Raw genomic sequence first — 25,514 nt, 5'->3', positions numbered from 1 at the left:
ACAATTTTGAACTCCTCATGTCCACACAGGTAAAACCACAAGCCAGTGGCTGCACCTTTAGCCTCATCGAGGAATCACAAAGTTGCAGCCAGGCACTCAACTTCGTTGAGTAGTGCACCTAGATCGAGACTAGAGAAAGGAACAGGGTCTGCAATCATTAAATTACTGCACCCAACTTAAAGAATAATGATACCAATAAAGCCTACCATGTTTCAAAATTTTATATTTATTTATTTTACTGTATTACCTGCCTACAATCATTACATCTTCCAGCATAAACCTTATTAACAAAAAAAGATGAAAAATATCTTTTACACATTCCCATCATCGAAGAGATCTCAAAACGGTCCACCCTTTTGAGCCATGTGGACAGATGATTTGGCAATTCTGACCATTGAATAGACAGGGCATGGCCCTCAGCCCTGAATCCGGATTAGCCATGTGTCAATTTCCGAAGTATAATTTTGGGAGTAGGAGCAGAGTTCATTCAAGTTTGAAAGCCAGAGCCTATTCTATTTCAGTAGAGCAATTCCAGAGCAAATATCCCTTCCTTTTCAAGTTGTTGCAGTAAATTTAGATCATTCACCAGCAGAAGGGGAGGACAGGATTTCATGAGACACCCCCTCCACTACTCTTTCACGTCTTTTTTTTTCCAAGCGGGAAAGCGAGTCAATCAAATACACTCCCATGTATTGGAATGCATCCCTATGTATGTCCATGCACACCTACTGTACTTCAACCACTACTATGCAATCTCCCAAAACCCTGGATTTTCAAAGCTCTATTTTTCCACTTGGCAAACTACAACTACACTGAAACTAGACACATGAGCAGGGGACATAGGACTATACCTGTCCATAACTTTGGACCCCATCTGATCCGCACATGGAAGCTTTTAGGGCCGTTTAGGAAAGGCTTCCTAAGTGGACTGTTTAGGAAAACTATACCACAAAAAATACAAGTAGCAAGAAGCTATATGCAGTAGCCTATCCCAAAACTATATATTGAAAATATTAAAAGAAATAAAGAATCAAAAAGAATCAAAAAACAAAAATAAGGGTGAAAAATATCACATTTCAAATCACAAAGCAAAACAAAACAAATAGTAGAAGTGAAACAGAACTCAATGATAAGATTCACATAAGATTAAGAATAGCATGAAGCAATTGATAAGCACCAAAGCAAAGAAGAGCAATTAACATTCCAAGGAAGTACATCAGTATATACACGCAAGCCACTAAAGAAAACACTTGAGAAATATTTCAAGATATAGTTTCATGGGAAACGGGGAAAAACCTTGATTGAATTTCATAAAAGACATAAGACAACCATAGATGAGAAAAAGAAAAAGGAACAAGTACCTTCAGTTTTTTGTAATGTGTTGTTATAATATCTATAGTTGAAAATGACATTTCCAGCTCTCAACCTGCATGGTTCAAGTGAAGGGAAAAAAGAAGTTTAGATACATCCAAACAGACAAACAAAAACTCTTGAGAGCAGCGAAGAGAATATCAACAAACTAAAAGCATATAACAAGCAACAAACAAATAAAGAACTAATATTTGTTTAACATTTGAGGAAACAAATGAAGTCCTCAACTTTGTTATATCATGAATTTAACATGTTATGTCAACTCTTATAGCACCACTTTCCCAAATGCACTTTTCCATACCTGCTTCTCCCTGCGGCTTGTTCAAAGCGCCATAACGACACAACAAAGCTTTATAGATGGAATCAAGATCAGTTCCCTAGAACTGCAAATTTTATGTCCATCTTTATAGAATTGGACTATCATCTACAACTAATCAAAATTATCACCAATGTGTTTACCAAGCAAGGAGTGACAATATTTAAAGTAAAACATATCATTGAACCAGCACAATGAAACACATAAAGCTTGAAAATCTTAATAACATGATTACCCAAAAATAGTGAACATCATTGAACACTCTCAAAAACAAAAAAAAAAGCCAAAATAATAAATTGTTTTTTGTTTGGTAGAAAAAATAATAAGTTTAATACTTGAGGTATACTATGGAAGATGCACACCTCACAACAAATTATATCCTATCCTAAAAGGATGAGTCAAGGAACATCTCATTACAAATTTGGACACATTTTGACCCTTCACCCAAAATTCAAATATATACCGGAGGATTGGTAAGGGGAAGAGGTACAGGGCAAGTTGGAAGAATTAACTTTTCAAAGAAATGGCAGAGAAGAAAACTATAAATAGGGAACAAGGAAGTCTTTGGACAGATAGAGGAAACAAATGATTTTAAGGATTTCAAAGAAATGGCAGACTCTCTCTCTCTCTCTCTCTTTCCCTCCCTCCCTCCCTCCCTCCCTCCTCTGATGCAGCACCAAATAGGAAGAAGAAGAAGAAGTCCTGACACTAGGGCTAAGTTAGGGAGCCGTAGATTAGGATTGCTTTGTTAGCATTTTCCATACTTAGTTTATTTTCTATTTTTAAATTGAGCCGGTTCAAAATTGGTTGCATCCAATTGGTTCAATTGGGTCAATTTAAGTTATTTAGCTAAGTGTCTTTTAATATAAGTTTTTTTTTTTTTTGGGTGAATAAGAAATTCATTACCAAAGAGGAAAAAAATTACCGGGCCCCTAAAGGGGAGCAACAAAACAAAGAATTAGAAGCCAAACCCTCAAAAATGAGGGTCGAGAGCAACAAGAGAGACAAAAGAAAGGCCCCAGGAGACAACAATGAGCCTGTTCCTTGGGGTGTCAAGGCAAGAAGATCGAGGAGCTGATGATAATTTCGCCTTAATTTCAAAATAAATGGAATCCCAAATCTACTGATAAGACCTAGAGTTGGAGGTCCATTTCCTGAGAATTACGCTCCATCCAAATATGGTTAAGAGTTGCACAAAAAGAAAGCTTTCCGACTGTGTCACAGATAGAGGAACCAACAAAGGTCATGTCGATCCAAATCCACTCGCGGGAGAAGGGAAGGATTCTTCGAGGGGCAGGCCAACATTTGGTCAAAATACCTTTCCAAATTGCTGCCGCATTAGGACATTCAAAGAAGAGATGATCAGAGTCTTACACATTGTTCTAGCAAAGGCAGCAACAAGGCGAAACAGGAATCTGGCGGTGATGAAGGAAGGCCTGAGTTGGAAGACAATTGGAGAAAATCCTCCAAGCAGTGAAGCAATGCCAAGGGGTGTGATGGTTGAACCAAAGAAGCTTTCTCCATGGGACCAATTGATCCTTCAGACAAATAAGATCCCAAGCTGCTTTGGAGGAGAAGGAACTGGAATTGCTTGCCAACCAAGAAACACTGTCACCTCTACCTATAAGTCTTCTGGAAATGGAGGGAAGCTCGTTCCAGATGAGATTAAGCTCCGGAGAGGAGGTAGAAGTAGGGGACCAGCCAGTTTGATCTAAGATGTCAGCTACCAAGGAGAGCCTGTGAAGAACAGAAGCATAAATGATTCATGGGGTTATCGAGTGGATGAGGATCCCCCTTGTGTGCCAATGGTCGAGCCAAAGATAGGAAGTGACACCATCACCAATTTGAGAGTGAATTTTATGAAGAACCAAATGGCGGGAGTCTAAGATCTTGCGCCAGACCCAAGAAGAATCAGAGGAAGCTGAAGCCGTTCAAATGGAGTCCTGACTAAGAAGGCCTAAGTAAATCCAGTCAACGTAGATGCTTTTCTGTTTAGAGACAATCTTCCAAATGAGCTTGATGATTCTAGCAGAATTCACTTCGTTGATTCTTCTAACACCCAAACCACTTTCCTCCTTAAGAAGACACCCAGCTGCCCAACTAATAGGGTGGACGAATCTTGAAGAATCATTCCCCTTCCAAAGAAAGGAAGCCAAAAGAGCTTCCAAGGACTTGATAGTAGCTTGAGGGAGACCATAGCTGCCGGACCAGTAGATATAAGAAGATTCCAAAACTGATCTAATAAGCACCAACTTGCTTGCATAAGAGAGAAGTCTGCCTTTCCACAACTGAAGTCTTTTACGGATAAGATCAAGCATCGAGGAACAGTGGTGAGTTGATAACCTAGCTGGAATTAAAGGGAAACCCAAGTACTTGATAGGAAGATGACCCTCTTGGAAACCAAATCTTGCAATGAAATCCACTTTGTCCAAATCCGAAACCCCAGCAAAGAACAAAAGAGACTTTGAAGGGTTAATGTGAAGGCCCGATAACACATGGAAATGCTGAAGGCAGAGCAAAGAAGATTCTAGAGAGGCAATGGAAGCCTTAGAGAAAATCATCAGGTCATCTGCAAACGCCAAATGTGTTAGCTTGAGAGCTTTACACTTTGGCAAAGGAGAAATGAGCTGTTGATCTGTGCTAATTTGGATTTTCCTGGAGAGGGGACAGCCTTGCCAAATTCCCACAGAAGCATCAAAGTACCCCGCCGGGCTGCCATTAACTGACACTGAGAACCTAGGGGAGGAGATGCAAGCCTAAATCCAGTTGACAAAAATTGTCGGAAATCCCATCTTGGTCATCACTTGTCTAATGAAATCACATCTTAGAGAATCAAAAGCCTTATGGATATCAATCTTCAAGAGAATAGAGGTGGGGTGATTTTTCTTATCAAACCCTCTGACAATATCATGACAAAGAAGTATGTTGTCTGAGATGTTTCTTCCTGGGATGAAGGCTGATTGGTTGTCACTGACAAGGAGATCCACTACACTTTTAAGCTTTCGAGCAAGAATCTTGCCAATGACCTTGCAGGGCAGATTGCAAAGAGCAATGGGTCTAAAATCATTCATAGCAGATGCCCCCTCCTTTTTGGGGATGAGGCAGAGAAAAGTGTGATTGATACCCTTGACCTTATTAGGATTAAAGAAAAAGCTTTCAATGGCTGCAATAAGGTCCTGCTTTATGATGCCCCAAGTAGCTAAAAAGAATCCCATACTAAACCCATCCGAACCAGGAGCACCAGACACCTTGAGAGAATGGATGGCTGCCACTATCTCATCTTCTTTGAAAATGGAGCTCAAAGAGTCAAGGTAAGCCGAGGGAATGAACTTGTTGAGCAAGTCATTCGGGATTGGAGAAGAGACCATCTGAGTGCATCTGAATAATCCCTTAAAGTGTTGAACTGCCAAGTCCTTTATGTCTTTAACTGTTGAAGCAGAAGAACCATCTTGAGTTGTGAGCTTAACAATGGAGTTGTAATTGACTCTAGCTTTCAAAGAACGATGGAAGTATGCAGTATTGGAGTCGCTCAGGTCTAACCACTTGATTCTAGATTTCTGCTTGAGGAAACTTTCTTCACGGGGTAGCAAGGAGGAGAGCTCAAAGGAAATCTCTTTTTCTTTCTTCAGCTAAAGCACTATTGAAATTGTCAAACTGCAACCGAAGCTGAATAGAGGCAAGTCTTGCCTTGCAATCCAGGACCTGCAGGGGGATGTTGCCAAAAGTGTTGATGTTCCAATCTTTTAGGACAGCCTTGACATTTCTGAGCTTTTCAGAGAGGGCAATGAGGGGGGTAGAGAAAGCAAAAACAAGCTTTTCCTAAGCTTCTTGAACAGTGGGTAAAAAGGAGGGGTGTGAGGACCACATGTCGAAAAATTTGAAGGGTTTAGGACCAAAAGAAGTGAAAGGCTGAATAGCAAGGGAGATGGGGGAGTGGTCGGATATGTCAGGATTGTCAAAGGAAGCATGGGAAGAGAGGCAAGCTGAAAGCCAATCCTCATTGACCAACACCCTATCCAGCTTGCAAGAGATTCGATGAATTCCAGCCCTTTTGTTGTTCCAAGGGGGAATTCTGACCACCTCAGGTCATTCACTCCAATATCCTCAATAGACTAATTGAAAGAATTTATTGCTTCCAAATCCAAGTGGTCTCCTTCTTGTTTTTCGTAGCTATATCTGATGACATTGAAGTCACCTCCCAAGCCCCATGGGTGAAGCCCAATTTGGCTAGCAATAGATCGAAGATCAGTCCATAAGGGAATCCTTTGACAATGACAATTGTGGGCATAAACCACAGTGAATAAGAAAGAGAAGTGGCCCGGGAAGTCCGAGAAGGAAAGGTGAAGGAATTGAGAAGAAGAGGACAAGAGAGAAATGGAGACTTTGCTGGGGTCCTAAAGAAGCCAAATTCGGCCATTATGATGGTGGAGGTTATTGGAGAGAAGAGACCAGCAGGGGACAATAGAATTTAAGATTTTTCCAGAGTTTGGCTCTTTAATGTGGGTTTCTAAAAGGCAGCAGAAATTGGCACGAGATGAGCGAAGACGAGAGCGGACAACAGCTTGCTTGGAGGGGGAGTTCACGCCCCAAGCATTCCAAATGCATCCTTGGATCATTGGAAAGGAGAGGGGAGAGGCAACAAAGGCTCAGAGAGCCTGGACATAACAGACCTGGAGTGCGTTTCACTACGGTAGCGGCTACGGTAAGAGCATCCAAAGGGTGTAGCCAAGCTGGACAGATTGGAAGAGAAATTGCGAGGGAAAGAAGAGAGATTAGAGGGATTTTCGGGTGAAGGAGGGTAACCAGTCGTCAGGTTAAGAGAGGTGGTTGGGTAGATAGGTCAATTTACTGTTTTAAGTTATTAGCTTCAGTTTTAATTCCTTCCCTTCCACGATTTATCAAGGAAGAGGTTAATTTGTAGTAGGATTTGGCCTAAGGCCATACTCTAAATAATAGAATATCGTGGAGGCTCCCTCACAGTTTATTGAATAAAAAAATCGTGTTAGCTTGGTTGCCATTTCTGCTGCTCCTTTGCTCCATGTGAGTGTGTGCATCCTTGTGGATTTCAAGGTGGAAAGGGATTGGTGGAATCCAATGGACTCTTTGCGCTGTGATGGCTGGGAGGATCTTCTTCAGCTGGATAGTGGTTCTATCCTTCTATCACATAGCTGCTGCCTCCATTGAAGACTTGCTGCAACTGCAAGTAAGTTTGAAACCCCATCCCCTTTCATCTTCTCCTAATCCTCTAATTCCCCCCCCCCCCAATTGATCTCCTTTATTTTATTTGAATTCCCTTAAACCCTAACTCATCTAGAACCTCTCCAGCTTCAATCCTTCATTAGAATTTCATCAAAATCAGCTCACAGCTCCCTCTCATCACCTCTTACACTCGACCCTAGCCCCTGGCCTAAACCATCTTTAGAAACCCTAATTCCCCACCCTTCATTAATTTCCCCAAAACCCTAATTTTCAGATCCTTCACTTCCAACCATTATTACAGCTTCATACTTTGGTCGAGTACTGTTCTCCATCAGTATAGAACTCGATCTTATTCCCTTGCTTTAATTCTTAGTCTAAACCCTAGTTCCAGCCTAAGTTCTAAAACCCAAAACCCAGAGATTGATAGGTTAATTCTGCCCTAATTATGCAAAATTTTCAAACCTATCTAAACCCAGTTATTTTTATATAATAATAACCCCCTAGACCTGCCCAACAAAACCATATAAACCCTATTGTCATTACCTCACCCTAACCCTAGTTTTACCCTACATTACCCCATCCAACTCCAATTGGCCAGCACTGTTAGAGATCCTGATCCACTAGTTTCTAGTGGGAGTTAATCCTATCTAAGACTACATTACCCTCCATAGCTCGAGTCAGACCACAGTACATCTTTACAGGTGTTCCAGAACTTTAATTACTTCTAGATCCAAATCTAGAAATCTGAACCTTGTCAGGAGAGTATTGTAGCATCGTGGACCTGATACGTAGGATAGCTTTTAAATTGGGAAAGAATCTATGTGTTGTTAGCTATGTTTTCATGGGGCCCACTGGTAATGCTATGTAAAGAGGGATTTTTCAATTCCTATTTTAAGAAAATTAAAGTAGTTCACAATTTGGTTTGAAGTAGAGTTCTATTTTAGTTTCTAAGTTTTGTTTATAGGAAGTTTCTATTTTCTGGTAAAGTTGGAAAGATGGATGCAAGTTATAAGGGATGGAATACTTTTTCTGATGTGGATGAACTGAAAATCGAAAGTGGGAGCAGTTGGTTATTGGGGGAGACTCAGCTGCAGTTATTGGAGGGTAAGCTTTGGACCAGCCAGGGGCACTGAGAAATGCCCATCCTCATAAGGAGAGCATGAAATTGAGTCACTATTAAGTCTAAAAATCCGGCTCATACAAAAAAATTAAGAGTTAGAGGTTCTGCATTAAAATTAAAAACAAATAAAAATTGAAGATGCATTAAAAATAATAAAGCATACAGGGGCCGCAGCCTTCAAGATTATTGTCCCATTAGCCTGTTGAGTAGCAACGATTAAATCGTGCTATTGCAACCTGTTGGTTGTGGGTTCAAAACTTAGAAACAGCCTCTCCTGCAAAGCAGGGGGTAAGGCTGCAAACATTTGCCCCTCCCAAACCCTGTATTTGTGGGATCCTCGTGCACTGGGACACTCTTTCTGTTTTTTTTTTTTAGCCTGTTGAGTAGCACTTAACAAGATAACAGCAGAAGTTATAGCTACAAGATTGAAAGTGGCTCCTAGTAAAATCATCCTTCTAAAGGAGCTTTTATTAATGCTCGTCAGATAATGGATCACCACTTGATAGCTAATGAAATGATTATGCCTTCAAAGGAAACTTGCAGGTTTGGTATGAAGAACTGATATGGAGAGGAAAGGCCTTCGATCATAATTCATAACAGGATTTTCTTCAAGAAATTATGCAGAATCGAAGTATGATATTTCAAGCAAAATATGTCGAACTTTATGAAATATTTCTATTTCCCTAGGGATAAAAATCTGATGAAATTTCTTAAAATGCCAAAATTTTGAGCAAAATCTGTCAAAATGGGAAAAAATACTTCTTTTTCCCCAAGATTGAAATCAACACCCCAGGTAAAATTTCAAACATTGCAGAGAATATTAGGTTTGAGACAAGTGCAGGCAATGGATGAAGGACTGTCATTCCTTAGGTAGTTTTCAGTTCTTTTTTATGGTGCTCCACTTGTTAGCGGCGGCGGAAGCGAATCGATTTAAAATCAAGTTCAAAAATTTTAAGCGCAAGGATCTCATTGAATACATGAACATCATACTAACCTTGATGGGGATGGAATGGTCACCTAGAACACACAAGTGGCGTGTTCCTCCAAATGAATGCAGCACATGGTCATGAACACCGAAGCTTGCTTTGCTCTCCAATGGCCAAAGCTTGAGGTTGAAAAAGGAGACTCTTCTCTTTTCAACTCTCAACTCTCTAAAATTATTAGCAATTGAGAACTAACGATAAGTTCTTAAAATAGACCTAAGCATTCTCTTTTAAAGAGAATGCTTATTTTGGAGATTACAATCTAATGGTTCAAATCGTCACAGGTGGTGTGATCCTAAAGGATAGCCCTTTAAGTTATCCATATTTGCACATAAGGAAATCTCTAGAATAAAGTTTTCCTTAATTGCATAAAAGGACATCTCTACAAAAGGCGTAACCTAAAAAACCCCAATCGATAAATGTTTTATTACACTTTCTCCCCACACTACTAACATCCATAATAGACCCCCGCAACCATGGAATAAAATTTACCGCCATGATTTCGGTCTACTATAATTAATCACGAGAGTGTCTAGGACTTTGAATGGCCGAAAAAAATTTGAAAACTATTTTCAAAATAATTTAATCTAATAATAATAAAATAAAATTATCTTTTGCAAACACTTCACAAATACCACGGCCTTGGATTTGGCACAATCAAACCCAACAACTCTCTTTTGGATGTTCTCCCTATACGGGCAGTGGAAACCCTATTGAGCATCACATCTATTATTATCCGGATTGCATACACTGAGCGGCCGATATAGTCAGTCCTTTCAGTAGGCACCAACCATTGACTAACCACAAATGCACACATCAAGAATAAAATAACAAGTATCTCTCAGGTATGGAAAAAGTAACTGCCAGAAATTCCCGTCGCAGATTAAAACACGGAGGTGAATAATCTAGGAATCTCTGTGGATCAATGTTCAACACTAGATGTGTCCATATTTATATTTTTTTCCCAATCCCTATTGAACGAATGTACAATACGGTAACCATAGAATAGATTGCCCAACTCTGTACAAAGTTGTGAACAACAAACGGTATAAAATGGGCAGTTGCACTGGATAACAATTATAACACGTACATAATATAAGTAAATCAATTAATTAATTTAATCAAATTAAATCGGGTTTGATGGACACACATCAATATGTAACACATCCAAGGCTATTTAAGTGAAAAGAGGACCATAAAAATGCAATTCTTTGTTTAGACAGAAAGCAAAAACAATATTCTAATGCGGTCTCCCAGACCATACAATTAAAAGGTCATTGTATGCCCAATAAGCAAATTTATATGGAACAATCAAAGAATCACATGCTTATTTATCACTTTGGAAGTGTTCAATGATATTTTGGATGAACTGAACATATGTTGGTCCATACCTCAGACCCTAGAAAGGTTACAAAAATGTAAATGAATGGGGCGGGTTTCGTAGGCAGGAGCTCCACGACTCATTATGGGATAGCAGTTTATGGACAATGTGGCAGAAAAGAATTTTTTTTTTTTAATGAAAATATATTAAAGAAGCACAAAGAACCTTTCCCCCAAAAAGAGAGGGAAAGAACAAGAAAGAATACAAGGAGAAAACTCCACAACAAAACAACCAACTACCCTACAAGTAGATCAAACTGAAGGGAGACCACCTAAAGAGGAACAAAATTACAGAATCATACCCAAACAACCAATCACCTATATAAAAAGTTGACCTTCTTCCCATTAGGATTATAGGGAAGAATGGGAGGAATCACCCAGCTCCCACTTAAATTCTTAGAAGCTAGGGAAGGACTCTCCCGATCCAGCTCTAAGACGATTTGAATATTTCCACCTCTCTCTCCAGAGGGATCAGCCGAACACAAAGAGAAATCACTCTCATTCGTCTCTCTCACGTGACTTAGGAAAGAATTAGTAGGGTGTTTGATGGAAACGGGGAACCTGTGGATTAGGTGGAGAAAGATGAAAAGCAAGGTGGCTTGGTCGGCCTCCAATTGCAATAGTTTTCAGGAAATATCTGTCTCACACATTCAAAGGGAGTTGAAGTCTTTCTTGTAAATCTTGTTTGGTATATAACTTTTGGAACATGTATGGTATACGATGGCTTACTTTCTGCTAACCTATATCCATAAATAATAAAATAGATTTTTTCTTATCAAACAAAACATAATACTCACCGCATAATATGAGATATTGATAATGTAGGGATATCGTTATATGTGTACAAATTATAAGGAGATCTTTCTGCTGCCCCAACCTCCTGTGCAGATATATTAACTTGTACTTTTTGCAATGAGTCCTGCAGGAAAACAACCACAAAAGGGAATAAAAGCGAAAAGTAATTATAACTGAATATCTAGGTAATCAATATTCATCAAGTTAGCAGCCACGGTATGCAAAAATCAATTTATGTCCAGTGTAGAATTAAGAGTTCCTAGAGGCATGAACACACCATAATTTCGGAGTTATGAGGAATCTTGAGAGAGATAGAATTGCCTTCTTCCAAACAACCAGGCTGCAAAATAAAACAAATCAAGACATGAAGCTCAGCTTTTTCATATAAACATAGGATGAAGCACCTTCTCAGTTCTCACTAGATGATCCTCATGCACAATGAAATCTTTTTTCTTTTTTTTTTTTTAAAGTATGGTTTAACTCAAATTGTTCATAACTCAGAGCCTCAGAGGTAGTTTAAAGACAATAATACTGCCAATGCACTATGAACTGCAAAACAATTTTACATAAAAGATAAAGGAGAGTAACTTTCTACAAAACTACAATAGTCCTAAAAAATGGCAAACAACACAGTAGCTTAATAGCAGCGTTTAATTGTAGATGTACCTCCAAGAAGCAAGAGTGCATATCAAAGGATGACAGCATCTCAGCTCTATGCCCTGAACTCAAGTTTCCACACTTTGCCCATGACATATAGAGTGACTCTATTGGTATCTTTCCCCACAGGCTGTATCGTCCAACATTTGCTGTCAAGTGAAAGAGTGCATTAAAATCAAATAAAAGAATTTTATATGAACATGGTGATAATTGTTATTGCATGTGTACACTACAACTCTACAAGTTTCTCAAAGAAAAATGAACCTAAAAAAAAAATCTCATATTAAACAAGAGCAGATGAATAAAAATCAAAATCAAATTCAGAGTACAATAATGTAGACAAAGAAAGGAGAACTTAAGATGAGCCTTTAATGTTATCAAACAGCATTTCAGTCTTTATTCAGAAGAATTAACACCTAATATGATGGAGAATAGAACTAAAATTGTCATGAATCTATCAAAGTATGTTACCACGTCTTTCTAGTTTTAAAACGCTCCCATATGAACAAAAACCAATGCAGATCAGACAATGAAAACCAAACAAAGCCTAAGAAAGCTTACCTCAATGGAAAGATATGAAAGAGGCAGGGAATATTAACTCTTGCTCACTCGCTCCCATCCCCCCCCTCTCCGGGACAAATCTCCAAGGCCTTCCTTGTTAGATCATAGATGATACCCAATCAATAACAGTTGTAGAGTTGCTTCCCACCAAGATGCTGGAAAACCCTCTACCAATGAAAATTTGAAAGAGTAGTGGATATGGCGGGTATGGACAGATAGGATAGTTCTATGCACCCACATTTTCCACAGAGGGCTCTAGTGCTGAGTATGGTGGGTATAACCAGTATACCTCTTCTTCATTCCCCAATGTGTAGGAGGTCAGTCATAGGGTGGGTTGTCTTTTGTGTGGATAGAATCTTCTCATACCTGCTGGGCCCCCAGCACTACAATGGATCCACATTTACATCATTTTCCCGAGGCGGTGATCTATATCCTAAGTTGGGATACCTAGAGTATGTAGACGATGACACCTACCAGGTTGTTGCTGTTGTGTTGGACTTCAATCGTTTCTTCAGGCATAGCATGACATTGCCAACTTTTGTGATACAATTGGAGGAACGGTTTTGAGGCAGCAATCTTCTAGAGGTTTTGAGGCTCCCCGGAACTCTATGTGGTACTGACATAGAGTTGGGGGAACGGTTTTGTACGGGTGTAGATGTCAACAATTGCACTTACTTGTAACAGTTATACTTGTGCCGACATAGGCGTAGGGGTTAAGTGTCTATGATGACACTTTTTACATTGTGTACTATTAAATGGTTTTTCTTCATTCCTAAAGCATATTTAATTGCTTTAATTGAATTTTGTGTGTTCTAGTACTAAATTATGTATAGCATAGGCTATATTGGAGAAAGTATATAGCAGGGTACAGTGTACACTAACAACCTAAGGTCCGAAACCAAATTACCATTCTGGGTGTATTTTTTTACAATCTAAATGTTCCGATCTGTTTACAGATGTTCAATTAGGATTTCCCTGAAGTTTCGGGCCAAAATTGCTCATTTGACCACCAAAATGGTCAAACTAAACATGTCCCCAAAATGTACCAGATTTTGGCTGAAATATGACCGAAATCCGAAACATTGAACTACGCCCCTAGGGAGGTGGAGCTCCACATCACAACCTTTGGTTCAATAGGTATCTGACGAAGACAGCGAACACATTGAGACAAAAATCTTCTACTTCAACAGAATAGCCACAGCACAACAGACGAAGCAGCAAATAGCAACAGAAATATAAACAGCAATACAGAAACGAGGGAACTAGCAGAGAAATATCAAAAGGTGTTGACTGTGTAGGAACTCCATCCCCCCTTATGAGTTGGGGCATGTAGCAGCAGCAAAAAATAAAATGAACTAATGGGGAGCCCAGCCCCTCCCTAGATATTGATATACAAAAGCAAACTCCACAGCCAATGAAAACATCTAATTTAAAGACATCATCTGGCCTCTAATAGTTTATTCAATTATCAACTAATAAATTTGTCTGGTTGAGTTCTTCCAAAATTTGTACAAATCCCCCCCCCCCCAACAACCTACTACCCATATGGACAATAGAATTGATTGGTCCCCCTATTCCATTGTTGCTTCACAGGACATTTGACGAAGAGGAAGTGAGGCAAGCCATCTTTAACATGGATAGTGACAAATCATCTGGTCTAAGTGGATTCTCCAAGGCTTTTTTTTCAGATAGGGTGGGAATTCCTAAAAGGAACATTATCCATGCCTGTCAGCAATTCTATCACACGGGGATTACAAGCAAAAGCGTGAATGAAACATTTTTAGATTTAATCCCCAAAAAAAGAAGGTGCTCTGTCCCCCAAGGATTTTAGGCCTATTAACTTGATTGGGAGTCTCCACCAGATCATTGCAAAATGTTATCCAGGAAAATTGAAGTGGTACTTGATGAGATCCTTTTTTTTTTAATCAAGGGGCTTTTGTGCCCGATAGGCAAAACCTTGATGAAGTTTTCACTGCCATTGAGAGTGTGCAGGACCTAAATTCTACAGGAGCAAAATGATTGGTCTGCAAGATCAAGGTGCCAAGTATCGGTATCAGTCACCGTATCGGAAGGGTACTTTTAAGAGATGTATTGGATAGGGATGTAAATCGATTGGATTCAGCTCGGATAGTGCTATATCCGCATCTGCATCCGATTAGCTTTCAGACGGATTCAGATAGTGCTAAACGGATACGGATCGGATATTTTATCCGTTTACATGTAATTATAGCTTTTCGGATAGCTATAGCCTATCCGTGTCCGCATCCATTTAGCTTTCGGACAGATTCAGATAGTGCTAAACAGCTACGGACACGGAAACGGATTTCGGCTATTCATTTACACCCCTAGTATTGGATGGACGACACAGTAAAGATATGCAAGGAAAAGCTTAAGAAACGCACCAATATGTTTATGATACATTCATAATGTAGTTTTAATAATGTTTTAAGGCATAATACACCATAAAAGCAATATATAAAGATATATCGTATATAAACGAGAAGAAAGTACTGAGTCAAATGCATTCAATTAAACATGTATAAGATGGAAGTTTCCTACTTTTCTAGATCTCATTCTCCACATAATTTTCATTCAAATTTAAAACCATTTGCACATTTTTTTGCCACATATTTTTCTTTTTCTTTATATTTTTTATTTTCTTTAGGAAAAAAGCTCCTGGTAAGTATTCTGTTCTTCCTGGGTTTCAATTAATAGTGCATTGACTATGGAGCAAGATTTGATGGTAGAGGCGAATGCTACAAGCATACCTCACCTTCTTGGTATGTATGTTGGGAATTCAAATCCGCCTTGCTCAATCGACATGTCTTGGTATATACAGGTCAATGTGGCCCAAGACATTTATTTTACAATGTACCATATTGAATGGTACCATACCGAAAGGCCCAATCCCCGATACATAGTGGGCCAGTACAATCAATATGTATTGAGACTTTATATCATGTGCAGCATTAATATTGAAAAGGCTTATGATAATGCCTCTTGGGACATTTTGCAATATGTGTTGAAGTAAAACAGGTTTAGGGAAACTTGGAGAAAGTGGATATGTGGATGTTAGTTCACTACTCTATCCATATTAACAGCACCCGCTGTGGTTTCTTTGAGGCTAAACAGGGGGATTTGGCAAATGGAACCCATCTCCCCCCTCGTCTTCATTTTGATAGTTGATGTTTTTAGTAGGACTCTGTACAAGGACATTGAGAGGAATATCTTCAAAGGATTCATTGTGTGCAGGTCAATGCATCACACCTCCAGTTTACGGAATGCTGACAATAAATAGAGTGTTCACTGAGGCTTTCATCTCCCAAGTAAAAGAAGCTATAAGAAAGATGAAAGTAGGCATGGCTACAGGCCCTGACAAGATTCCAATTGAGGTGTGGAAGAAAATAGGCTTTTGTGGTCTATCTTGGCTAACCAAGCTGTTTAACAAGATTTTGACCACTAGGAAAATGCCAGACGAATAGAGTTGAAGCATTGTGGTCACAAAATTTTAAAAAAAAAAAAAAAAGGAGAAATTCAGACCTGTAATAACCATAGAGGCATAAAGTTGATGAGTCATACAATGAAGTTATGGGAGGGAGTTATTGAAACCCACCTGAGAAAGGAGACTACTATTTCAGAAAACTAATTCGGTTTTACGCCTGGAAGATCCTTGATGGAAGCAATTTTCTTACTCAGGAGACTCAAGGAAAAATATACAGAGGACAAGAAGGATCTCCATATGGTCTTCATAGACCTAGAAAAAGCCTACGACAAAGTCCCTAGAGAGTTAATCTGGAATATTCTTGAGAATAGAGGTGTGTTATGTAAATATGTAGACATAACTAAAGACATGTATGCTAATGTGGTGACTAGCGTTAGAACGGCAAGGGGCCAAAGCATTGAATTCCCAATTTCAATTGGGTTACACCAAGGACCAGCCTTACGCCCATATTTGTTTGCGCTTATCATGGACGACTTAACCAGAGACATACAAGATGAGGTCCCTTTGACTCCCTTGGTGTATGACTTTGCAAATGATATTTGGTGGATGAGACACAAGCAGGGATTAACACCAAAGTGGAACTATGGAGAACTACCTAGGAATCAAAAGGTCTGAAGCTAAGTAGAACTAAGACCACATATATGGTGTGTAACTTTAGCAAATCTGGGCCAAATAATGAGACGGTTTTTATTGGTGAGAGGGAGATCCCGCAAAGTGACAACTTTAGGTACCTGGGATTAATAGTAAATAAGGAGGATGGCACAGAAGACAGTGTCGCCCAGAGGATTAAAGTAGGGTGGATGAAATAGACAAGTGTGTTCGGAGTACTATGTGATCAGCGTATTCCTTTGTGTAGAAAACCTAGGACCTGTAACCAGTAACTTTAGAGAGAAGAGAAGATGGAAGTTGTAATGCTTGAATGCTTGAGTGATAGGTAAGCCTTTTATAAATAGAGGGGAAATTACAAAGAGACTAAACTAAGCGATGTGGGACTAAAACCCACATAACCGACAAACTTAATAAGATAAGAAGAATAAAACTACCCCCAAAAAGACCAGAATACCCGTGGGGGTATTCTGGAGTACATATTCCAACACTCCCCCTCAAGCTGGATTATACAAATAAGTAAATAAAGAAGATCCAGTTTGAACTAAAGAAAAAAGAACTCCTAATAATGCTAACACTCCCCCTCAAATTGGGGCATACAAGGTACTAATGCCCAACTTGAACAAAATGAGAAGAAACTAAGTTGTAGCAGAATCCAGTTTGACATATGAATGCAGCTCCCAAATAAACCTTCAAGAACTTGAAAAAATAGATCTTCAAAACTTGGACAGACATGATCAGCAAACCGGGGCAGGAACGTCTTCCAAAAAGGCAGTTTTCAACGATCTTCAATAGCTATCCAGTGATGAATCTCAGGTTGTCATAGTGACATAGAATCTTGAAGGGAAATAACTAGAGCAGCAAGCAACGAAAACAAACTGAATCAGGCAACGGAAAGAAACTGTATCAACCCAACTGAAAGTCCTCAAATAGGCAACAACCAAATATCTTCAATACTCGTCAATACTTTAATCTCCCCCTTACGGCAAACTCAACCCAATAACGAAGGATACCCAATGGCAATGGTGGAGAAAACTGATCTTCTATGTTTTGCACCAACGTTCCTGCAAGTTCTGCGTTCTTCAATGTCTGCAAGTGTATTGTACATAATCCCCCCCCCTCACGTGTAGTACACGTGGATATAATAGAGATGATGTAAGTGATAGGGCAAAAACATAATATTCCAGAATGTTCCAAAGGTGCTATGGGTAAGTAAAAAATAAGGAATGGCAAAATTATAATTTACCAGAAGTTTCCAAAGGTGTTATGGGTAAATACCAAAGGTATGGGATATGAAGGGAATTAGAATTATTGAAAGAGAAATGTGTTGGAAAAAAAATGGCATGGCTTTAATTTGGTGGAAATCCAATTTTAAATACAATCCAAGCCAAAGGGCAAACTGATAATAAACCAAAATTTTAAGGGTCAATTGGGTAGTCAAATAGGGTAATGCATGAAAAAATAATGGCAGTTCCGTAAATAATCAGAATTTTGCAAAGACTTTTTGGTAAACAAAAGGCAATGGGATGCAATGAGTAAAATAGATGGGCCAGAATCCAAATATACACCCAACCAATATAAAAGCCCAACAAGAGCTTGAGTAAAGAGGATGAGCCCGAACAGATTTTAGAGAAAGAGATGCCCAAAATGGGCTGTTTTGAAATACAGGCCCAACCAAAAACAAGAAAAGACCCATTTGAAAAAGCCAATAAGAGGGTGGCCCGGCCCATTTTAAAAAGGAAATTAGAGGGCGTAATTTAGATGAAATCCAAGTAAAGCAAACGCAAGGCCAAGAGTAAATTTGTAATTAAACTGGGAAGATTGGGTAATAGTAACCTGTAGGGGCAAACCTGGGAAGTAGGATTTAAAAAAGGATAAAATTCTGTCACGCAACATTGGAATTCATGAGGATATTGACTGAATTAGACATAAAGGCAGGGGCATATATGTACAATACACCTACAGACATTGAAGAACGCAGAACTTGCAGGAACATTGGTGCAAATAGTGGCAGTCGAGAAAGGAATTGTTAAGGGAGAAACCAGAGAAAAGGCATCGGCAAAGTGGAAGGACAAAGCGGAGAATACAACATTCGACACCATGAACCATGAAATTCCAGGGAAAAGCCATGAAGCGGTAACTAAAATAGCAGCCAAGACGGTTCCATGTACGAACACAGCAATAAAATCATCAATATGGTGGAACTGCATATCTTCGTCTTCGATCAAATAGTTGCAGCAAAGATAAAATAAAACCAGCAGAGGAGTGAATCCCAGAAATCAAATAGTTGCAGCAAGGGTGTCTCAGCAATAGAATAAGTCCAGAAATCGATCAGCAGTAGCGGGTATGATATTCATACACAATCGTCATCAAAACAATACAAAACCCTAATTGTTCTTCTTCTATGAATTAGGGTTTCTTCTACAACTCAAAAATCAAAAACGACTCTCAAAACAGCAATTACAGAGAGAATCTGGTACTTAGTTACTGCTCTGATACCATGTAGAAAACCTAGGACCTGTAACCAATAACTTTAGAGAGAAGAGAAGATGGAAGTTGTAATGCTTGAATGCTTGAGTGATAGGTAAGCCTTTTATAAATAGAGGGGAAATTACAAAGAGACTAAACTAAGCGATGTGAGACTAAAACCCACATAGCCGACAAACTTAATAAGATAAGAAGAATAAAACTACCCCCAAAAAGACCAGAATACCCCCACGGTATTCTAGAGTACATACTCCAACACTTTGAAACTTAAAGGAAAATTTTACAAGAGTGTCATCAGACCAGCTATGATGTATGGTACAGAATGTTGGGCCATGAAGAAGTGTCACATACATAATAAACTTGGTGTTGCAAAGATGAGGATGTCGAGATGGATGTGTGGGAAAACTAGGAAGGATAGAGTAAGGAATGACCATATTAGAGCTGGCCTGGGAGTAGCTCCAATTCATGATAAACTTAGAGAGAGTCGCTTGAGGTAGCATGGCCATGTTAAACGGAGGCCTTTAGATTCCCCAGTCAGAAGGAGCGACCTAATTCAAATTGAAGGAACCAAAAGAGCTAGAGGCAGGTCTACGATAACCATAAGACAAGTGGTGAAGAAAGACATGCTTAGCTTAGGCCTCGCTCCCTCTATAACTTCAAACTGAGCTGACTGAAGAGCAAAAAATCCATGTGGCCGACCCCTTTTAGTTGGTCTTTGTTGTTTGGACGTTGTTGTTGTATCACACACTTCTCTCGAGGACAAGAGCGGAATGTTGAGCAGCTATGATGCGGTTCGTAGATAAGTTGGGTCAATGCCCTAGAGTTTGTGTCTTTGCTGTGATCTCCTTCTTCTACTTCGTAATTCTTATTACTAATTTTTTGTTTTTACCGGGATCCATGTAGCCGACCCCATTTAGTTGGGATAAGGCCGAGTCGTTGTTGTTTTCGTTAAGGCTTTCATAGACTCTGTGAGAAGTCTCCAAGGCTTGATTATTCATAAAATATTCATTTATTTTGATGTCCAAAAAAATATTTTCATTCAGAGCGATTTTGACAGCATTCAACGCACACCAAATTAAGTTTGACTGGTACATAACTTTTTCAACAAAGCTTTCCAACAAATCCGAGATTGCTTAAATCTGATTTATATTGAAGGAGTTATGCACCAGTCAAACTTAATTTGGTATGCGCAAATGCTGTCAAAATCACTTTGAATGAAAATATTTTTTTGGACATCAAAATAAATGAATATTTTACCGCACTTTTGGTTTTTAGCAATGTTTTACCATATTAAGATTTATGGAATTTTTAGACTTGAGAAACACCCTAGCATTAAAAAGTTGAAAATTGCACCTACCACCGAAAATCCAGTTTTTGTTCTTGAATGAGGGATCGACTTTTTATCCATTTGGAATTTTATATTTTAACTATTTTTATTGGATTCAAATAGGGGGGTATTTGCTTATTTATGAACAATATCTTAAGTAAATGAAATACTATTTCATTTACTTAAATGATATTAGGCATAAATAAGTGTCTGTCTTGGTTTCTAGCATAAGTGTCTGTCCTGGTTTCCCACTAAGTGAAACTCCTATTTGGACTTTGATTTTTCAAACTCTGATAGTGTCATTGTGTTTTAATGGCCCAAAATAGGTTGTGACCAAAAAAAAAATTACCCCAACTAGGCGAGATCTCGACCCAACTCACTATTTTGGCTGGTCAAAACCTGTACTCGAGACGAGTTCTTCTATGTTCTAAACTCTTAAGTCCTAGGTATGTAGAACCCCACCACTTAGCATCACTAACAACATCTTTTTCAACAGGTGGATGAGATCTGGTTCGGAAGACGGGTTAGCTAGGACTGGTGTTAGTCATAGTTGTCTAGGCGTCACTTAAGCAGTGCCTTGACGTCCAAGCTCTGCAAGAGGGGCTGTGCTGTTGATCGATTTCCTGTATACACGAAAGGCGAGCATCACAAGAAGGAGAAGAAAAAAGATAAGAGGGGCAAAACCCTCGAATATTCCCTTCATGAGACAAAAACCAGCATTCCCCTTCTACTCTAATCCGGCAACGGCATCCCCCAGTATTCCAGCTCCAGCAAAGGTAAGCCGCTGCATCTTCTGTTCCTGTTATGGGTTTTTTTTTTCCTCTTTTTTTTTTTTTTGTTTTCTTTCCAGTTTTAATATTGTGGATGCCCAACGGAACAGGAGAAGAACATCCTCTGTCATGGCTTCCACTACGGCCTCAGTATCTGCCATGTTACAGCTGATTTTGCCACATCTCCATGTACTGGTATGCACTCTACCGTCCTTCTATTTTTATTATTAAGTGGAAATCTTAGTGTCACTAGCATTTTTTTTTGGCAACACATATCCAGCCCTGCCAAATCAGCTTAATGAGCTTAAAAATATAATACACACCTCGGGCACCAAGCAAGCACCCCTCCACCGCCTTGGGTCGCCTTGTTGCCTTGACAACTATGTTGTTAATAGACATGGCTTTTATTTTGGATCTTACCCAGTTATGTAGCTTACCCATTGAGTGTTTGGTCTTTGTGACCTTTGGTGTTGTTTTGGTATACTACATCCTATAGAACCATGCATTTTGAAAACTTCGTACATCTTATTATCTAGGCTGACTTTAGTTATCAATGTAGTTCAAAGTATGAACCATGTGATATAAATAGTCATGCGTCATTAGTAAGGAATTCAATCTATCAGTATCTTACATGGAAAAGATGCCATATCCAATCTGTCTTTGTGTATACCACCTCCACATAATAAATTTTTTGTATCCCCTGTAAGAAAATTGAATTTGACCAGTATAATCAGTATAACCACCTAATAACTGGTACATACTGAACAACCAAACAGATTGCACGCATCAGAGACTACCGCAAGAGACAAGTAAGAGGGTAAGCTTCCCAGCTCTAGCATCAGATGAAAGCTTATTAATTTCAGGGAGCACAAAGTTAGCTTCTTTTAGGTCCCTTTCGTCAAATTCACTGGCAGTAGTTAGAACGCATGCCCGATTGATGCGATAAACTGCAGAATGCTGTTCTTATAACATTTTAGGGCAGATATAACAATAATTGTAAAAAATAAAAGACATGACTACTAGACAATTAAAAAAACAAGAAGAGCATCATCTACAAATGTCATACCCCTGCTACTGCACCATCAGAAATAGGTCTAACTAACAGGACATACAGAGGTAACAGGTTCTGCATTTGCACGCCATCATTTTCATTCCCAGCAATGGATACGGTCATTAGTATCCTATAAATTTGACCATCGGCAACCTAGTGAGTATCATCAAACTCAAACTAAACTTATTAACAAAGTAATTGAAGAAAATATGCACCAAACCTTGCATTAATAAATCAAAACCAATAATTACTGTATGAAGGTTAAAAATTTTAAAATAAAGCGAGGAACAATGCTTTAATCAGATGATCATCACATACAGAAGGAAATTTTGTCAATAATATACAACTTATTGTTAGAACAGTTGTTATAGGAACCTGAAAGAAAGACAGACACTACATCACAAGCCACCAGGACTACTCACATTTTGAAAATCAGAATGGTGATACAGCAGAATGCCATTCCAAAATTATAATAGCTAAACATTAGCAACATGAGAGTAGAGACAAACCACACACAGCAAAAAATAATCACCAAACTCTCTCTATAAACTCTTTCCAGGGAGGAAATATCTCACTTAAAGTTATAATGAATGGCCAACCAAAAAAGGTAACACAGATATATTTCTAGCCCCTCAGACCGTTACTATTGGTTTTACACATCTCAAACCTTTGAATTAAAATTAAGTTGATTAAGAATATGGCAATGCGATAGAACAGGCATCCACTGTTTTGTTTGATCACAAATATAATATGTAAAAACTGTAAAAGAACATGACCAGCATGTGATTGTGTAAAAGAGTAAATTGCCTTACGCAGCCAACTTGAGTCCATCTACAAGTCCAACTCAGTATACCACATCAGATAGCATGCCCAATCACGAAAGGTGATGGCTTAGCATGGTTATCTGGGGTTTGGTATTGTTTAACTTCAGATTCTCTTCAATCCTAATGCTAGCCATATTTTGAACATTTTGTTCAATGGCCCCAATGTGAGGTTCATTTTAAGTTGACTTTATTATGCCTAGCTTTCAGGTGAATTAGATATTATGGCTGGGGTAATTTTATGTTATATCTAAACATCACATTGAATGCAAAATTAGAGGCAAAATTAGACTAGGTAATGCAGACTAATACCCATAGTTGTCACGGCGTCACGGCGATCCAAGTCGGTGGAAGGGTGTCACGTCGATATATCGACATGTCGCCCGCCATGGCATTGCCATGGCGAGCATGTCGACCATGTTTAATTTTTTATTTTTTGTATTTTTAATGTCATTTAGTATGCTATAATATATGTCCTATAACATCAAAAATCAACATGAAAGTGTACTACACTACTACTAATATACTATGCCACTATGGTTTAATTCATGAAAGTGTAACTAATATCCATTAGTCTATATGAAAGTATGAAAAATTGAAAATATAGATTAACCTGTCAAATAATTGAAAGCAATAGTAAAAATCAAATGATAGGCTAACCTGTTTACTGAAGCTTGATAGCAATAGTCTTTCTTCAGTGTGTGTGATTTGGAGCAAAGCATCTAAGCTATTAAATGGTTTAAAAAAAAAAAATTTAAATCTAACTTTTATATGTACAAATATCGACCGATATGCCAACATATCGTGGTATGGCGTCCATGGCGTCGCCATCGAAGCCATATCGAACGATATATTTACATCCACCGTGGCGTAGCTCGATATGCCACCTCTCCCAGCGCCAGGACGCCATGACAACTATGCTAATACCGAACCAGAAAAATTCAGAAAGAGACTAGTACTTAACAGGATCACTAGACAGAGAAAACAGAACAGCATACGGAGGAGAGTCGTATCTCAGGAATGAGAAATCAGAATGGTTTGGAAATCTGGTCAAGTGGACTATTCAAATAGCAGATTCAGCCTACAGAACTTGACCTCTGAAAACAGCATAGGGAGATCTAGTAGAGTCCTAGAGCTACTAGAAGTGAAACTAGCAGATCCAGAACATTTCTAATCGACAAGAAAAATTCAGCTCTGAGAACAGAATTTCAGAGAGCAATATGACAGGATCATAAGCCTCAGTTTAGAGATAAAACAAAACAGTAATTAAAGAGATATATTAAGTACAACTTAACAGATTTAGAATAGAAAATGGGGGTGAGGCAGGGGTGAAGAATAAGACATATCTGACCTGTGAACTTGAATAAAATATATGAGAAACTAAGAGAGATAAACAAACCAGGAATCCACTAATCCACCAAGGCACCATGCACACCTAAGAATCCACTCAAGCAACTACTGAATCCACAGCAAAAAACTCCAGAAACTGAAAGCTATATTTCATAAATTCGTCTTTCTGAATGGCTGGCTACATATATGGCCGATCATCCTTGATAATATGGTAGATGCCTGGGACCAAGTTACTATTCTTTCTTTTTCCACTCGCTCATAGTTTGAAATGGAAACATTCCCACCTTCTGAAGATTTCATAGTAGAGTCCGCCTGGTGATGACCCACGTACATCTCCATTCTCCATGGGTAAATAAGAGAGATAAACGGGCAAGAAAATTCACTAATCCACCAAGCACAACTAAGAATCCACTAAAGCAACTACTGAAACCACAGAAGAAAACTCCAGAAACTGAGAGCAAAATTTCACAAATTTGTATTCCTGAATGGCTAAAATACTTTTTGAACCGGACCATCCCTGCAATCTAGTGCACCCCTTGAAAAGCCACTGTGTGACGTGGCTTCCATCTGCTCAGAACTCAAGGGTTCCAAAGGAATATTTTGGTGCAGATGGTGATTCTAGATTCCCTTCTTTTACAAGCACCTCTTTTGGCTATAGAGCTTCTGAAAGCAAGTCTCTGCCATCATGGAGTGGGGAGCTTGGATTTGGGCGACCAAAGATTCACCTATGCTCGTCAACCGTCATTCCATCAATCTACTGAAACTCACAGTCCAACTTCCATAATTTCAAATGGTTCCGTTCAGCCTCTGCTTTCTCAGAGTATTTCTAGCATCAATATCCGCCATCCGATTACCCACAATTTGAGAATGATAATAACTGGAAAAGATACCAAAAAACTTCTTACAGAGAGGGACATGTTTCATCCGAGAAATTCCCATTCCTTTTATTTGTGCTTTCCGCGATTAGGATTATAAGATACGGTAACCGGCTTATGAAGCGACTGCTCATGGTGATCTCTCTCAAATTGGCATATTCTACTGCTGAATTATTTATAGGGCTTTCCTCTGGACGTGTAGGTAAGAACATTGATCTCCCCTTGCTTGTAGTGTCTATTTTTATTTTGGATTTTAGAAAATCTAAATGATGGAATTCCTATTACAAAAGGTTTCTCAAGTATTCGATATGTAGTAATGTAGCACATAATATTTAAAAAAGCT

At 38.9% G+C, this 25,514-nt stretch overlaps 1 protein-coding gene across 4 annotated transcripts in view; it reads right to left on the bottom strand.

Annotated features, from left to right (window-relative positions):
- LOC122656108 (polycomb group protein EMF2B-like) overlaps positions 1–25,514 on the bottom strand; it is a 101,114-nt gene that overhangs the window by 60,008 nt on the left and 15,592 nt on the right. For 3 of the 4 annotated variants that reach the window (XR_006332041.1, XM_043850553.1, XM_043850554.1), the window contains exons 4-10: positions 22,141–22,255; positions 21,872–22,031; positions 21,706–21,774; positions 11,831–11,970; positions 11,442–11,504; positions 11,167–11,288; positions 1,362–1,426 (exon numbers count right to left, since the gene is read on the bottom strand). Coding sequence is in view for 3 of the 4 variants with exons in the window: in XM_043850553.1 (XP_043706488.1) it covers positions 1,362–1,426; positions 11,167–11,288; positions 11,442–11,504; positions 11,831–11,970; positions 21,706–21,774; positions 21,872–22,031; positions 22,141–22,255 (734 nt within the window). In the remaining variant the exon portion in view is untranslated. Of the gene's footprint in view, positions 1–1,361; positions 1,427–11,166; positions 11,289–11,441; positions 11,505–11,830; positions 11,971–21,705; positions 21,775–21,871; positions 22,032–22,140; positions 22,279–25,514 lie in introns of all 4 variants that reach the window. The other variant, XM_043850555.1, reaches the window with a different exon arrangement.

The sequence above is a fragment of the Telopea speciosissima genome, chromosome 3 (assembly GCF_018873765.1).
Source record: "Telopea speciosissima isolate NSW1024214 ecotype Mountain lineage chromosome 3, Tspe_v1, whole genome shotgun sequence".
Lineage (NCBI taxonomy): Eukaryota > Viridiplantae > Streptophyta > Magnoliopsida > Proteales > Proteaceae > Telopea > Telopea speciosissima.
The sequence above is the reverse complement of the archived record's forward strand: the minus strand, read 5'-3'. Positions and strand labels throughout refer to the sequence as shown.